At 35.8% G+C, this 15960-nt stretch overlaps 3 protein-coding genes and 1 long non-coding RNA gene across 4 annotated transcripts; 2 read left to right on the top strand and 2 right to left on the bottom strand.

Annotated features, from left to right (window-relative positions):
- The first annotated feature begins 1642 nt into the window (after nucleotides 1-1642).
- LOC140824707 (GDSL esterase/lipase CPRD49-like) lies at nucleotides 1643-4543 on the top strand. The gene is made up of 6 exons (XM_073186254.1): nucleotides 1643-1908; nucleotides 2549-2626; nucleotides 3075-3215; nucleotides 3610-3686; nucleotides 3780-3929; nucleotides 4135-4543. The coding sequence occupies exons 1-6, from the start codon at nucleotides 1684-1686 to the stop codon at nucleotides 4322-4324; spliced, it is 861 nt and encodes a 286-aa protein (XP_073042355.1). The 5' UTR covers nucleotides 1643-1683; the 3' UTR covers nucleotides 4325-4543.
- Nucleotides 4544-6770: 2227 nt separating this feature from the next.
- On the top strand, nucleotides 6771-11978 carry LOC140824691 (phosphoinositide phospholipase C 2-like). Its single transcript, XM_073186239.1, has 9 exons — nucleotides 6771-7366; nucleotides 7698-7894; nucleotides 9009-9144; nucleotides 9220-9462; nucleotides 9540-9760; nucleotides 10276-10393; nucleotides 10916-11068; nucleotides 11169-11255; nucleotides 11406-11978. Exons 1-9 carry the CDS (start codon nucleotides 7049-7051, stop codon nucleotides 11697-11699), a joined length of 1767 nt encoding a protein of 588 aa, XP_073042340.1. The 5' UTR covers nucleotides 6771-7048; the 3' UTR covers nucleotides 11700-11978.
- On the bottom strand, nucleotides 11637-13173 carry LOC140824700 (uncharacterized). Its single transcript, XR_012116449.1, has 2 exons — nucleotides 12172-13173; nucleotides 11637-12134 (listed from the first exon to the last, which is right to left on the bottom strand). It is a non-coding gene; the product is annotated as an uncharacterized lncRNA (long non-coding RNA).
- A 274-nt stretch (nucleotides 13174-13447) lies between these two features.
- On the bottom strand, nucleotides 13448-15080 carry LOC140810754 (glucan endo-1,3-beta-glucosidase 13-like). Its single transcript, XM_073168640.1, has one exon. The coding sequence runs from the start codon at nucleotides 14982-14984 to the stop codon at nucleotides 13803-13805; it is 1182 nt and encodes a 393-aa protein (XP_073024741.1). The 5' UTR covers nucleotides 14985-15080; the 3' UTR covers nucleotides 13448-13802.
- Between the last annotated feature and the right edge of the window lie 880 nt (nucleotides 15081-15960).

Below are 15960 nucleotides of genomic sequence, written 5' to 3'. Positions count from 1 at the left end.
AAATTAAATGTCCAAATATAATGGTATTTGGTACTTTTAGAAAATAATTAAAAGCATGGAATTATAAACTACTGTATAAATTATTTAACTTATTTAAAATTAATTATTCTATAAATAATTTCATAATAAAAAGATATCACAAACTTAGGTTTGTTTAGTTATATGAAATAAATAAACAAAATATCATGAAAAACATAGTTTTTAAAAATTTATAATAACTGGACCCAATTCTTAAGCTTTAATTTTTTAAAAACAATATTATTAATTATACACATAATAATTTAGGAGTAGGCCTCTTGTGAGACGATCTCACGAATTTTTACATGTGAGATATGTCAATCCTACCGATATTCACAATAAAAAGTAATATTTTTTCATGGATAACCCAAATAAGAGATATGTCTCACAAAATACGACCCGTGAGATCATCTAACACAAGCTTTTGCCATAATTTACTATAATTATTGATAATATAATAAATTATTTAATAATAATAATGTGAAATAAATTAATAATATTGTTGTTAAAAATATTAAAAACGACGATATTAACAAAATTAATTAACAATAATAAAAACAATAAAATAACTTTAGCGAAATTAGGGTTGAATACAATTTTTATTAAACCGTAATAACTTATTGAATCGAATTAACTCTGAAAATTCGATTTAATTTTATTTTTTGAAAAAAAAAATTGTTACGTTTTATCAATCAAACAAAATAAATTGATTTTTTTCATTACAATTTAATTTTTATTAAATTCAGTTTTATTTTAGATTTTTTAATAAAACTTAATTTTTAAAATCACACATGTTGAATAATTGAAATTTCTAAATCTTTCCGTTTACCTTTGCATCTTCTCATTCAAAGTATATGCATCTTCTTATTCAAAATATATCTGCTCCTAAACTTCTAGCTCACTTTCATATAAAAAATATGTAATTTTTATCTTTAAGAACTTATTTCAGAAATGGCTACTCCAACAACTCTTTCCTATGTCATGAAAACTCTTGTAATCGATGTCGAATCAATTCATTCTATGGAAGATGTTGCTACTCAAGTCTTCAAAGCTATCGAATCATCTAGACTCAGGATTTTTCTCAATTCATCTCTAGGCATTGGTAAAAACTTGTGTGAGACGGTCTCATATGTCGTCTTTTGTGAGACATATATCTTATTTAGGTTATCTATGAAAAAATATTACTTTGTATGCGAAAAATATTACTTTTTATTGTGGATATCGCTATGATTAACACATCTCATAGATAAAAATTCGTGAAATCGTCTCACAAAAGACTTACTCTTGGATATTGACTGAAGACGTAAAGATACAATATGTTAATCGAGCAAGATTATTTCTCTGCTTTGTATCAGTTGTCCACAGTCAAGTACCTCAACAAGCAGTTGATGACATGAAGCTGAAGTTCTTTGCATCTTTGCATCTAGTGAGATTATCGAGATGTCTAGAAAAAGAAAGAAAGAAATGAATTCGGATTATCAACATGTGGTTGATGTTGTGATCAAACTAATTCTAGACATTTTTGTTTGAGAATTCTTGTCTTTATTAATTTATTTGTTAATAATAATATTTTCATTTACAAAAAGAAATGACATTTTCTTTTGTCTTGATTTGATGAGTTAGTGAAGTACAATTCGGTAAAACTTTAACATCCTCATTCAATTCATGCTGCCATGTTCGCTGCCACATTTACTTCACACCCCATTTCTCAAAATCCCAGAAGTAGTTGGGGATATATATATTATATTTCTCAACCATCGGAAGAATTGTGGTGGAGAGATGGTGGGTCCGACGAGGCCATTGTTCGTGTTGTTTGGATCGTCAATAGTCCAGCTTAGCTTCAGCACTGGCGGATGGGGTGCGATTCTCTCCGACGTCTACTCCCGCAGAGTATGCTTGCAGTTTGACGTGAAACACCCTTTGTTCTGTTTATTATTGTTTTCTTTGTACGAGATTTGCAACTTGAATTGAATTTTGCTCTTCGGTTTTCGAATTATAAGTTCTGGTGCTGGAATTTGGTAGAATGACAACAAACCAAATTGTGTTAAAACTCTTGGTCAAGATTATTATAAATGCAGAAACATGTGTCTTGATCTACTATTTGCGCAATTGTATAGACACGGTGTGAATTTACACATTTCTGTATTCGTTATCTTCGAGGAGTCAATTTTTTCGACGACCTACAACGTCGTAGCAGCTTATACTCTGTGAAATCATTAAAAGAAGAAACCTTTGAAGTCATTGCAAAGATTAGATCAAGATGAAAGACTCAAACAATTTTTTTTTATTTTTAAAAGGTATCTTCACTATTTTTATAGTCTTGTGTAAGTTCCCATCTAGGCAGGCACAGGCTTCCCATAGATTTCTGTACTCCCGTTCTAGGCAGGCATAGGCTTTCCATAGATTTCTGAACCAGAGAATTGTTTTATAGTGAAAAAGAATAATTTGCTGTCTTCTGAACTTTTTAGATTAGATTTCATTGTGAATTCTTGCTTGTCTGTTACTGGATTTTTTTTCTCATCTCTTGTAGGCTGACATAATTTCCAGAGGATATTATGGCTGGAATTCAAGACGTGCTGTTCAAGTACTTGATCTAGTTTTCCCTAAGGTACCAGCAGTTCATTACATGTAGAGGTTACCATAAATGATTCAAGAAGATCAGAAATTAAAGAATCCTGCATGTTTATGGGTTCCATAACAAATTAAATTAGTTCGTTCTATCTGTAGCAGAGTGCATCAGGTAACTGTTCAAACTTAATGAAAATAGCTTGAAATATCTTAATATCTTTTTGCTTTGACTTTGATGCAACCGTATGCAATATGTTGTTCGGTTCACGAGGATCTCGACTATATCTATGCATATGTTACTTGTTATAACGATAGAAACTTTTCATGTAATTATAACTGAGGTAATATAATAAAAGCATTTTCTACTAACGACTGCTGAAGTAAAATTAATGCATTGCTGAAGTTCTATTAAGACCATGATAACACCAATGACCTTTTAACATTTTTCCATTCTTGGATTTTCTCGTGATTTTTTTTTGCTGTTGCAGGATGCTGCTACTCAGCCTTCATTGGTGGTTGTATACTTTGGTGGAAACGATTCCATGGGGCCTCATGAATCTGGACTAGGGCCCCATGTGCCACTTCAAGAATATGTTGAGAACATGAGAAAAATTGCTATTCATCTCAAGGTAACTTCTCAAATTTGTGCTGATACAACTCTGTTCCTATGAGTTAATGCAACGTATGGTACTTTTCATCATTTTCAGTTGCGAATCATAGGATGGGTTGCCTTTCAAGTTTTTCCTTTGCTTTTAGATGAACATTTGCTTGAAAATTGATATTGAAAAGAATTGGTTACATTTGAAAACATTCAAATTTTCAGGGGAGAAAAACTCCAAGTTAACTAAAATGTAGCTAAATATCATAGTTCAGGAAAAAATAGCATAGTTGTGTAGTTTCTCCATTGAGGTTTGTACAATTATGGGGTACTAAGTCAAACAAGGCTAGTTCTACCTTTTCTTTGTTTTCTGCCTTTTCAATTATAAACTCTTTTTTTTTTCTAACAGCGAGTTTCTATTCCAGAACCTTCCACAACAACCTCACATAATCTTTCTCGGTTGCCCTCCAGTTAATGAGGTTAAACTTCGCGAGAACTTAAGGTACACTGTATGATAATTAGTACTTACACCCTTCAATATTGAGAGCTTACCCATCTTCTGCTTTCTTTTTTTCTTTTCATGCCTTCTAAACAGTCCACATGTCAGTGAGATTTTACGAACAAATGAGTTGTGCCGATTATATTCAGAAGCTTGTATAGAGTTGTGTAGGGAATTGGACGTGAAGGTAGTTGATCTTTGGACTGCAATCCAGAAGAGAGAAAATTGGTTAAACGCCTGCTTCACGTGAGTACATTCTACTATATCTTTCGTAACAGCTTTGAGACTATAATCAACATCATACAAGCATCAAGAAACTGCTTTAAAACCATGATGGTGTATCACTCAAGGAGCAAGAGGGGGTCATTCACCTCAGTTTTGGATCTGGGATGAGTAGGTTCAGGAAATAAGTACTAACCTTGCCTTTTCTCCCATGTTCTTGGTTTCCCAGGGATGGAATCCACTTGTCTGCGGAGGGGAGCAAGGTAGTAGCAGAAGAAATACTCAAGGTGCTGGAGGAAGCTGAGTGGGAGCCCAGTTTGAGAAGGGATTCCATGCCCATCGAATTTTCGGAGGATTCACCTTATGATCTTGTTGCTAAAGATGGAAAAACGACTATAAATCTGTCTAAGTATTTTTAAATTTTAAGCTTAGAGGATTTTAATTAAAAAAATTGTCAGCGGTGAGTGATTTTTACCTCAGCAACTAAGTGACCCTAATTTGCTCGAACAATATTTAAATTTTGAGCGATTTTCTGTCTAAGCAACTTGCATTAATTTTAGTTATCATTTTGAATTATAATATGTTCTTACATCAAGGAAAAACATGGAACTTGATGGAGAATTGGATCTGATGCATTATTCAGTTTATTAGTTTACTTTTAGAACTTGGATTATCTTATGCCACGAAAATGGTCATGGAATTAAGAGGCTTCGTATTTTTCCAGGTTGATTTGATATGTTTCTTGGTTTTGACTGAAGTGAAATCCTCGATGCTGGTTTAAAGCCAAATAAATCCGAACAACCGCGATGCATTTGAGCTTGTGGTTCGACATGTTTAGATATGGACCATATGATCTCAATTACATCGGGGTCATTGGATTTGCTTCAAAATTCCTTTCTCATATAATATTTAAGGAGTGTTTGGTTTGATGGATAAGATGGGTTTATTTTTTTAACCCACCTTATCACTAGTTTGTTCGCATGATTATTTAACCAAGTCAATATCTCCTATGAATGATTAAGTTATATTAGGTGTATTAAAATAATACCTACTCACCCCGTAAGATTATTTATCCAACTCTTAATCCTTCCTATTTTCCAATTTTACCCTTCTCCTATATCCAAATTCACTACCACTTCCCGCCATGACCGCCGCCGCCGACCACCTGTGAGAACTCGAATTTTCAGCAGCAGCTAGCAATTTCAGTAGCAAATGAAAATTCCAGCAGAAGCTAGCAATTCTAGCATCAAGCTAATATTCCAGAACTTGATATTTTCCAGCAGATTGAATTCCAGCAGATAGAATCCAGCAGCAGAAGAACGAGATTCCAGCAAACAGTTAATAATTAAACTCATGACTTATAACTGAAGTATTCAAAATGGAATAAAGGCTGTTAAATGCAAATTATGGTCATTAAGGGGGAGTCTAACAGTCATATTTTGACCTATAAATAACACTCTCAAATCTCTGATTGATGTTACACAAATCCTGAGTTATCACTTGAATTTTCGAGTTAAGAGAGTGCTTATTTTCGAGCTGTATAATCCAGTAGAAAGAGCAACCAGATTCCAGAAGACTGCAACCGAAATTCTTTGAGAAAATTACGGTAAGTGGGCTTATGTTTAAATATCTTGAAAACTGTTTGATGATTTCTGTTTTAAAGCAAAGTATATTCTTGATTCCTGATATCTGATTTCGAAGCACTGAAACTTAGTGAACTAATGGTTGGAATATATATTCTGAACATTACTGATTACTGATTACTGGCCTCACCCCTTAGAGGAGAGAACATATATGGGACTGATATCAGTTTATCCATGAAATTCACGAACGTGTTCAGTGCTTACTTGTTAAACTTCTGATTTCTGATTACTGAATACTGATTACTGATTTCTGAATATCGAATACTGATTTCCGTTATGAAAATAAGAATTCTGTATATTTTCGAATTACTGTTTCTGTATGATAATGATTTCGAAAACTGAGAGTTATTCTCGCCCCTGCTTACTGAGTGACAATCATATCACTCACCCACCAAACCCATCTCAGATAAGAGTACTAAAGAAATGTTAGAAGAGGAAGACCAGATCCAATTCTGGGGCTGGTGAAGAAGACTGTTATTATCAGTTTTAAATTATATTTTCCGCTGCATCTGTAGAAGCAATGTTTTGTCTGTTTTATATTTCCGCTGTAAAACATTTATCTTTGAGTTCGTATCAGACAATGAATTATTTCGTATTATGAATAAAAAGACTTGTTTCTGAATTTTGTACTTCTGAGACATGTTGTTTTCGAATGTAACTTTGAGAGCAACGCCGGTGTCAACCAACCCCCGTCTCGGGGCGTGACACCACCGACCGCCGCCACCGACAGCCGCAAAACCTCTCCATCGCCGGACCTCTGCCGCCGCCGGAGTTGAAGAAGAAAAAAAAGAAAAAAAAGGGCAATTTTGTCATTTCATCAAAAAATTCAAAATTATCCTACACTTAAAAATCATACCAAACATAACACCATATATTATATTTCTACAACAATCATTTTCTTTATCATTTACTTACTAATCATTAGTTTATTTTAGCCTCCAAACCAAACACAGCCTTAGGATACATCTTTCCATTATTTTCAAGCATAAATAATGCACTTGTTTTTTTTTTATTTAGTTTCATACGATATATGGTGACAATTAGCAAAAGTTAAAGAAAATTAGATATTCAAGAAAATAGATTTGATCAATCATTTTTTTTAAAAAAATTAGATCCTCGAACATATTTAAAATGCAATAAAATAACTAAGATTAGGTAACAAAATATAGGAGGTGCAGAATCCAAAGATAATAGAAGGGCCAAACGCAAAGTTTACGTACAAAGAACTACCATTTCTGATCCACACGTGGAGGATAACGAAATCCAAAAATTCTTGCATTATCACGTCCAATCCGAGGATAGCTGGCCGAATTAAACCCCATTTGGAATTAAAAAAAAAAAAATATGTTCTTTGGACACCAATAACGGTTCTCAAATTGTCTAGTGCTGTAGTTCAAGTTCTTTTCCTTTGTTTTCAAGCTAAATCAAGAGGAACAGCTTCGTGATGTTCGTATTTTGATGGGTTGTTGATCGAATTTGACATAATCTAGTGATTTATCTATGTCGAAACAGACTTACAAAGTGTGTTTCTGCTTCCGGCGGCGTTTCCGGCTGGCGGCGTCTGAGGCGCCGGAGGACATCAAGGCTATATTCAATGAGTACTCGGAGAAGGGCGTGATGGGTTTGGATGAGCTGCGGCGGTTTCTGGTGGAGGTGCAGAGGGAGGAGAGTGCCACGGTGGAGGATGCGCAGGCTGTAATGGATAGCCTCAGTGAGCTGAAGCATCTCCATATACTTCATCGACGGGGGCTGGATCTTGAGGCATTTTTTAGATATTTGTTTGGGGATATGAATTCTCCTCTTAATCCGAAACTCGGGGTAATTTTCTCATCAGTGTGAGGTTTTTTTAGTTGTGGGATTTTTGGACTGTGATTGGATTTTGGTTTGAATTATTCTTCTATCGATTTAATTTGTTGTTGGTTGGGTTCTTTCTTTCATTCACCATATTATTATTTTGAACTTCTTTCGAACATAATTTTCTTGTAAGCACTTAGAATTTGTGAGAAAAACTTCGTGCTATCTTAATTATTTCTGTTTCATGTTTTCTGTGGTTACTACTCAAGTAAGTTACCTTGAGAATATTCATGTCTTACTTGTCTAAACCAAATGATTTTCCTCCAATTATCCAATAATAATTCCGGCTTTCCAGGTTCACCATGATATGGATGCTCCACTCTCTCATTACTTCATATACACTGGCCACAATTCTTATCTAACCGGGAATCAACTCAGTAGTGACTGTAGTGATGTCCCTATAATAAATGCATTGCGTAATGGTGTACGAGTTATTGAGTTGGATATATGGCCGAGTGCCACTAAAGACACTATTAATGTTCTGCATGGGAGGTATGCTTTTGATCGTGTACATATTTTTGTTTGGTGGCTATAATTCTGCTTTTATTTCTGGCTTGAAAATGTCCTGATACCATAAGACGTTTTGAGAGTGAAACTAAGAAGAATGCAATTTTGATTCGGAGAGTGATTTGGCCGGGCAGGTGATTTCTAGTAACACTTATAAGAGTTGAGGGAAATCTAAGGGTGAACAAGGGTCCATTCTCCACCCACTGCCAGAATTGTGGTGGTTGGAGCACCACATGAACTTTATTAGCATATATAATAGCTTAAACATTTTTGGCAGCTTCAGGTACTAGATCAAAAGGACAAATTGAATGTGCAACAAAATCAATACTAATTTTACAAAATAAGATGGCCCAATAGTTCTGAAAAGTTTGGAATGATACCTTTATTGTTGGTTTAGACCCCTATTTCCTGGAGCCACATTGGACCCAGGTTAATTCAGAATCGAACCAAGTTTAACTCATAACAACGGAAGCTCTCCATCAAAAAATCTTGTCCTTGTTCAAGTCTCAAATTCATGACCTTTGATGATATAATCAAATATATTTGATCCAATGTGGATTTCCATCATGAGGATTTTGCAGCTCTAATTACTTGTAATTTTGTCTAAGAACATATAAGCATATGCAGGGTGGATAGAGAAAAAGCAGATGGATATGCAGATTGCCATGAGAAATGGTGGTGCCTGAATTAATCATATTAGATATTCAAATTCAAAGGGTTATTATAATGCAGTTATCCAAATACAATAGATTGCCGTCACCTTCTGCCTTCTCTTTCTTTCCAAAAGTATTATTGAGAGCAAATGTATGAAGGGAGGACCAACGATTCAGAATGGTTGGGGGTGGGGGTACACAACATAATTTTGGGAAGTCAAATTTGAATTTTCAGAAAAATTGGCCTTGAAAATTCGCTTTTTTTTTTTCCGATTCCGTGCAGCTGTAATACCTAGCTCCCAATCCCAAACATTTAGAAAGGTCCTCTAGTTGTGCTGAAAGAATGTGTTGCACTGATTCCTGCACATGTGTTTGCCTGTCCGAAGCTTTTATACTCTCTTCGTTCCCTTATTAGTTGTTTCTTTCCTTGCTTTTCTTTTCTGCAGGACGCTGACCACTCCTGTTGAACTCGTCAAATGTTTGAGATCGATTAAGGAATATGCTTTTATTGCGTCGGAATATCCTGTTGTAATAACTCTGGAAGATCATCTTACTCCTGATCTTCAAGCTAAAGTTGCTGAGGTATGTTTATGGAGTTTATACAAGTTGTTAGGTGCTTTTGTTGCTTCGTATTCACTATGCCTGTGACTGAATCAGATGATAACTCAAACATTTGGAGATATGGTGTTTTCTCCTGGCCCTGAATGCTTGAAAGAGTTTCCTTCCCCAGAATCTCTAAAGAAAAGGGTGATTATATCTACCAAGCCACCCAAGGAATACTTACAGGCGAAGGGTGTTGACGTAAAAGACACCGGATTAAATACGGCGGAAGAATCTGCCAAGGAGGGACCTTGGGGGAAAGAAGTCAAAAGTTTCAAAGTCGATATTGATGATGACAAGGTGTCTTGTACAACTCACATCAATTATGTTTACCTCATCTTCTGAAATTCTTAGCCTTTTCTCAGTATACATTCTAGGATGATGATTTAGACGAGTTCGATGAAGAATATGAAGAGGATCCTAAATCACAGCAGAATGCAGCACCGGAATATAAGCACCTGATTGCTATTCATGCGGGAAAAGGAAAAGGCGGAATGCAGGATTGGCTGAGGGTGGATCCAGATAAAGTAAGGCGTCTTAGCCTGAGTGAGAATGAGCTGCGAAAGGCCATTTTAACTTATGGAAAAGATATTGTGAGGTACTTCTTCATTTTCTACATTTGCATGCTTTATGTTTTTTTTTAACAAGCATGCTTTATGAATTAATGTGGTGTAGATGGAATAAACATTTCAGACCGTTCCTTTTGGTTATAAAATGGAAAATATGGACATGTTGGGATTGACAATAAGTTGTGTTGTGGAAACCTATTAAGGGAAAAAATATATAGCTTCTGATAAAGTAATGATGAAAATATATCAGATAACCAGATCACGAGTAGGGTACAAAATAGTAATGTCAGAAGAAATTATTTTCTTGATTATTTGTCTTTTTAGTGCCTAGAAAGATTTTAATGTCTTGTAACTTTTTAAAATTAGCATACCATCTCTACAACAATTGGCCAAATGTGGCATTATGTGGTCTGCCATTGTAGCTTCAAAACTGAGGTTGTGAATTACTGCAGTTTTATAGCTGTAATACTAGTGAATCTCTTGTTTTCATTAGAACTTGTCTGTGTTTTTGGACTTCTTAACATTTCATTGTTGTTTTTCTCAGATTTACAGGAAGGAACTTGCTGAGAGTATACCCAAAGGGAATACGATTTGACTCATCAAATTACAATCCACTAATTGGATGGATGCATGGGGCTCAAATGGTTGCATTTAACATGCAGGTAAGTTTGTCTAGTCCATGAGGAGATTAAGAATTATGATAATTCTAGACTGAGTCAAAGATTTATAAATGTACTGATACCAAAGGTCAACAGTCCAAGGCCATTGTTTGTAGTTTCAACATTCAAGGCAAAATGCTTAAAGGTCTATGTAATATAAGTTGTTAAAACAATATACTAAAATTTGATAGACAAATTGGCATTCCGAGTCATCATTTTCTCTTTTACATTCTGTTGGCACCCAGAATTAGTATTGCAAAGTGAGAAAGAAGAGTAAAAGAGTTGTAAAATAATTCCACCAGATATTCCTTTTGGGCCGTCAAGTATCAGCTTAAAAATATCTAAATTGAGTTAAGCATGAAGGAAATAATATGTGTTTTGAAACGGGATTTTCTATGAAAGCGAAGAAATCAAGTGCTATTTTCTTCACCAAAATCCAAGTCCAAACTTAATATGTTCAGCTTTATTCCTTGATTAATTAATAACTCACAGGTTTGTTAACCTAATTTTGTTATGTTGCAACAGGGTTATGGAAGATCGCTTTGGTTAATGCATGGCATGTTCAAGGCTAATGGTGGTTGCGGATATGTTAAAAAACCGGACTTTTTATTAAAGGCTGGTCCAGATGGCAAAGTCTTCGACCCTAATGATGTGTTGCCTGTCAAAGTTACTTTGAGAGTAAGATGGATGGTTGTAGAAACTGATGAATAACTCTATATATACGAAAGCTTTCTGTAATCTGACTTTGATTCATCCGCGCTTGCTTTCTGTTAAACAGGTGACTGTTTTTATGGGCGAAGGATGGTATTATGATTTCAAGAAAACACACTTTGATGCATACTCTCCTCCTGATTTCTATGCAAGGGTAATAGTTTTTTTTTTTTTTTTGCCCTCTTCTGCATGCTTGTTAGTTCCATTGTCCTGATTGGATTTCAAATTGTGGCTATTTTGCGGCATTGGATTCAAAGTGTATGATACCGTAGGTTTATTTATGTCTAGAATTTTCTACGTTCAGTTGGGAATTGCTGGGGTGCCTGGTGACGCCGTGATGAAGAAAACAAAGACTCTTGAAGATAATTGGATACCTAATTGGGATGAGGTGTTTGAGTTTCCATTAAGAGCTCCTGAATTGGCACTGCTTCGGATTGAAGTTCACGAGTATGATATGTCGGAGAAGGATGATTTTGCTGGCCAAACATGTCTACCAGTATCAGAGTTGAGAAAAGGTATCCGTGCAGTTCCACTGCATTCAGAAAAGGGAGATAAGTATAATTCTGTTAAGCTTCTTATGCGATTTGATTTTGTTTGATTCAGAAACGTGTCTTTCTTGAACTTGTTACATCTGTTGTTCGAGTTGTAACATTTAGAAAAACATGTCTATGATACAGTTATGTGTGTAGCTAAGAGATGAATCCGAGCATTAGGATTATGTATAGAATTGTATGAGTAGCTGTCGTGTGATATTTTCTCTCCCAACCCTCAGTGCCTCAGTTTGTGATTTGACGTGGAAAATATCCGTATCATTTGAATACAGAACTTCTTTATTTAAAAGGATGTGTAATTATCTCATAGCTATTCTGTTTAACTAGACTTGGTTCATTCATAAGTTTAATGTCTTCAATCAGACGAACCAAATTTGCACACGATGATCCTCCCTCACCCAACCCAATTTTTCCACACCTCCCCTACAAGCCTACTATTGACTTGTTGATCATCATAAAATGACCAGCATATCAACGGCACGCTTTCATAAACGCTTTCCAGTGTTGAATACAATCCACACTGTTAGTCCAGAAACAACCTATTGCATGGTGAGATAGAACTTCATCCCGTGGTGCCCGATCCACCACTTTTCCACAATGCTCACTCCCCTCCATAAACTCGCGAGAATCTGTCTTCCACCCTTGATCAAATTACCGGGTATGACCCACAAAAATGGTTTCCCACTATTCACCAAACCATGCCAAAACTCTATGAATTGTTGCCATTTTAAAACCGCTGTTCTTCCAAAGCTGAGAAAAATTACAGATTTCAGTGGTTGAGCATCTAGCCATAACAGCATTCTCTGTCCTCCTTGGTAAGGCTACTTTGTGCGTGTGATGCCCTTGCATGTTTATGTCCGTGCAACGGTCCAATTGTGTAGAGTCGAGGGATTTCGGAGTTAATATATATGGATTCGAAAAGATCCTTTAATCTTTCACCTGTTCTTGGATGGTTGCTGGGCAGACCATCCGAAATCGTTTTCAAGTGAAAACTGGGATACAACGGGCATGAATGTTCGAGAAGCGGGAACCCTTTTCAATATGTTCTGGGATTAAGAATGTGACCTGGAAGCCAGAAATGGTGAATATCTCTGCCAGATTTAGCATGACATGCATTTACATGGCTTTGTACCGGGAATGGAAAGATCAAGACATGAGAATGAAGTGATCCTATATTCATAATATATATGTGATGGTTGCTGAAAATGAACCTTTGGTGTGGTTTTTATAAAGGGAAGAACAATTCTTGGGATCTTTGAAATCAAGAAAATGAGTTGAAATGCCATCAGCATGGAGATTTTTCCCGGCTGCTCAAATATTTGACTAGATTGATTGTTGAAAGGACACTTATTTCATGTAAATTTTTTCGGGCAATTTTTATATTTTGCGAAAATTAAGTGCAACTTATTTAGCCTAAAAAAGTTTTGGTAAATAAGTTGAAGATTCTATAGTGATACTTTGTTTAAAAGGTTGCAATTGTTTCTAACTTGCCCTTCGGCTAAAAGAGGGCGAGTGATGTAAGAGTTCTTTATATATTTCATAATGAATGTTAGGTTAATAAAATACATTGGGGTTCCATTTTGCATTTTCTATTTGAAATTTGTGTGACAATGTACCTTTAGAATACAATAAAACAATTGAGATGCATATATGATAAAATTTCAAATCACATACCATTGATTTCAAATCTATCTCATTAAATGTTTCAATCCAAATGTAGCATTAGTTTCATACATTTTTTTTTATAGAATCATATTACATCAAGGGGAATAAACCTTGGAAACTTCAAATCAAATTTTGCTTGTAAAACACAACATGACTCACCTAAAATGCATGTATACCACTTGTTAGCTTTCATCACATCTTCAAACATGCAAAAGGCTATACATATACACCATTAGGCACATAAATGGCATATAAACTTTATCAGTGAAAAGCATGAAGTACTGATTCAATGAAGCTCAATATTTACAATACTAAAATCAGCCATAATACGTCCTACAATCAACTTTGATATGGTCACAGAATTACACTAGGTTGCATCAAATTTACAGATGAAGAATGTCCTAAAAAACAAACTTCTCGACAGATTACAGTGTCTGGAGTGTGAAGTATACATTTCAATTCCCATTTCAGGTAAAGAAAGCATATTAAAGTAGAAGAGAAACACTTAACAGAGATGCACATAGTCTAACAACCACCTTCACCCATCTTTTATCATTCCCAAGAATCCATGTTGAAGCTGAGAAATCAACCTTGAACTTCATAGTCAAATTTGGATGCATAATGCCCCAGTGTTGCCCTGCTCTTTCTCTCGTGGAAGCATAATCGTATGTACCATTCGCGCTGCTACCATTGTATTTTGAATTGCTTTCGTCGAACAACTGGTAGACGTATGCCTCAGTCACCCCTTCTTTTCTCAAAGGCGTCCCTAACCCGGACCTCAAGTGCTTCATCAACCCCTTCAAGTACATCTCTGCATAGTTTCCTGCAGCCTGAGGCTCGGTTTCACTCGGCCACCCGGTCTCGGTCACGATCACCGGAATATTCTCCTGCCAGGCAACTGCCATTGCTGCGACAACCGCGTCCACCATCATGTCGAATAGATTTCTGTAACGGACTCCCGTGACAACGTCATCTCGGAAATTGAAGGGGTTTTCTTGAAACAGAGCGAATCCAATTGGTATTTCAGCGTTGATTCTGTAGACATTGTAAGGGTAAAGATTGATCAACAAGGAAGAGTTGGTTTCGTCCAAGAACTGAAGCAGCGGCCTGAGGATCAAAGAACTGATAGGTTCCTGAAATTCGGCGGCGGAAGGAGGGAACGAAGTCGTCATTATTTCGACGAACGAGAAGGTGGTGGAAACACGTACGGTGTGAACCCCAAGGTCCCGCAGAGAGAGATGGAGGTTCTGCATGGCGGAAAGGAGGATAGTCGAAGGGTCCTGCGTGGAATACGTAGTAGCAACATCGGTGATTGCGTCAGAACCGACGGATATGAGAGAAATTCGGGTACGAGGATGGTAGGGGAGGACATGCGAGTACAGCCAGAGGTCTGCGGCGGAGCGATTGGCGGCGAAAGAAGGAATCAGGTAATTAGGGACGGAGAGCAGGAGGCTGATGTTCGTGTAGGCGAAGGAGCGGACTGCGGCTGGGCTAGGGTTCAAGAGTCGAACGGCGGAGATCTTAAGGGACTGGAGGACGGGGACTACGTGTTCCGGAGGTGGAACGTCCGGGGTCATGGTGTTGTAGGTCACTCCGACAGTTGTGGCGGAGGAGTAGGCGGCGTGGAGGAGGAGCAAGAGAGCGGAGATGAAGAAAGGGAAGTTCATCTTGCGGAGAACTGACTAGTGTGTGGTGTGTGGGGAGCTGTGGATTCTGTTATGTTCGTTAGCGGGAAGAAGATGACTGCTAATTATTTTGTTAAATTGACCTCAAAATTTTGAAATTATAATTATTAATTACCAAAATAAATTTTATCTCTCCATTTTTCTCATTCACAAAAATTAAATATTTTCTGAAATTTTCCGAAATTTTGTGGGAAAAGTTACGAATAATTAGATTTGATGGACGAATACGAAATCTATATATTTTTATTTTAATAATAAAACAATATATAAAATTTTTAGTTATGTGCAGGTTAATAACACAAAGTGGAATAAAATTTCAATTGACTTTATTATTAAGTGAAGTTGAAATTCATATTAACTAAATAAAACACTACATAAACATACAAACTATGGATCTGAAGTTTATGTTTTTCATTCTATAAAGTTACTCTATCAATCCAAATACAAATTATATGATAATGACTCGATGGTGATGAATTTTTATCTCAGAGTCGAGAACATAAAATTATGTTTTCAAAAATTTCTCATTCAAAAAAAAATAATAATATGATAACGTACTTTAAATAAAATTATTGTCTATTTGGATACAAAAAGTTTACTACATAATCAATTTTGTACCGAAAATTTTGCAAAATAATACTTTCGAATTTGACATTAAAACATGCCATGGAGTAAATGGCTTCAAAATTTAATCATTTTTCAGCGAAATGTTTATGTAACCGTATATATGTTAGCAATATTTGACATTAGCACGTCAGCAACTTTGTTTTGTTCCACTTCATCCATTTTCAACGAAAAAACTAAAATTGGAAGATAAAAGTGCAAATAAGTATATTATAACGCCCGTGAATTATGAAAAAACATGGAAATTATAGGACCAAAAAATACAAATTCAAGTAATTCGAAAAATTGTTTTATATGAGGACAATTGCATAAACGTCAAGTTCCGGCGCTCATC

The sequence above is a fragment of the Primulina eburnea genome, chromosome 1 (genome assembly GCF_022965805.1).
Source record: "Primulina eburnea isolate SZY01 chromosome 1, ASM2296580v1, whole genome shotgun sequence".
NCBI classification, from domain to species: Eukaryota; Viridiplantae; Streptophyta; class Magnoliopsida; order Lamiales; family Gesneriaceae; genus Primulina; species Primulina eburnea.
Note: the sequence above shows the minus strand (reverse complement) of the source record. Positions and strands in the feature narration are given on the sequence as shown.

What these genes read in the sequence shown, in the direction of transcription:
- LOC140824707 (XM_073186254.1), top strand. Translation starts at nt 1,684, where the DNA reads ATGCTGCCATGTTCGCTGCCACATTTACTTCACACCCCATTTCTCAAA. An exon ending in AAATTGCTATTCATCTCAAG is followed by an intron (nt 3,216 to 3,609) that starts GTAACTTCTCAA and finishes TTTCTATTCCAG; the next exon opens with AACCTTCCACAACAACCTCA. An exon ending in AAACTTCGCGAGAACTTAAG is followed by an intron (nt 3,687 to 3,779) that starts GTACACTGTATG and finishes CCTTCTAAACAG; the next exon opens with TCCACATGTCAGTGAGATTT.
- LOC140810754 (XM_073168640.1), bottom strand. Translation starts at nt 14,984, where the DNA reads ATGAACTTCCCTTTCTTCATCTCCGCTCTCTTGCTCCTCCTCCACGCC.
- LOC140824691 (XM_073186239.1), top strand. Translation starts at nt 7,049, where the DNA reads ATGTCGAAACAGACTTACAAAGTGTGTTTCTGCTTCCGGCGGCGTTTC. An exon ending in CTCTTAATCCGAAACTCGGG is followed by an intron (nt 7,367 to 7,697) that starts GTAATTTTCTCA and finishes CCGGCTTTCCAG; the next exon opens with GTTCACCATGATATGGATGC. An exon ending in TTCAAGCTAAAGTTGCTGAG is followed by an intron (nt 9,145 to 9,219) that starts GTATGTTTATGG and finishes TGACTGAATCAG; the next exon opens with ATGATAACTCAAACATTTGG.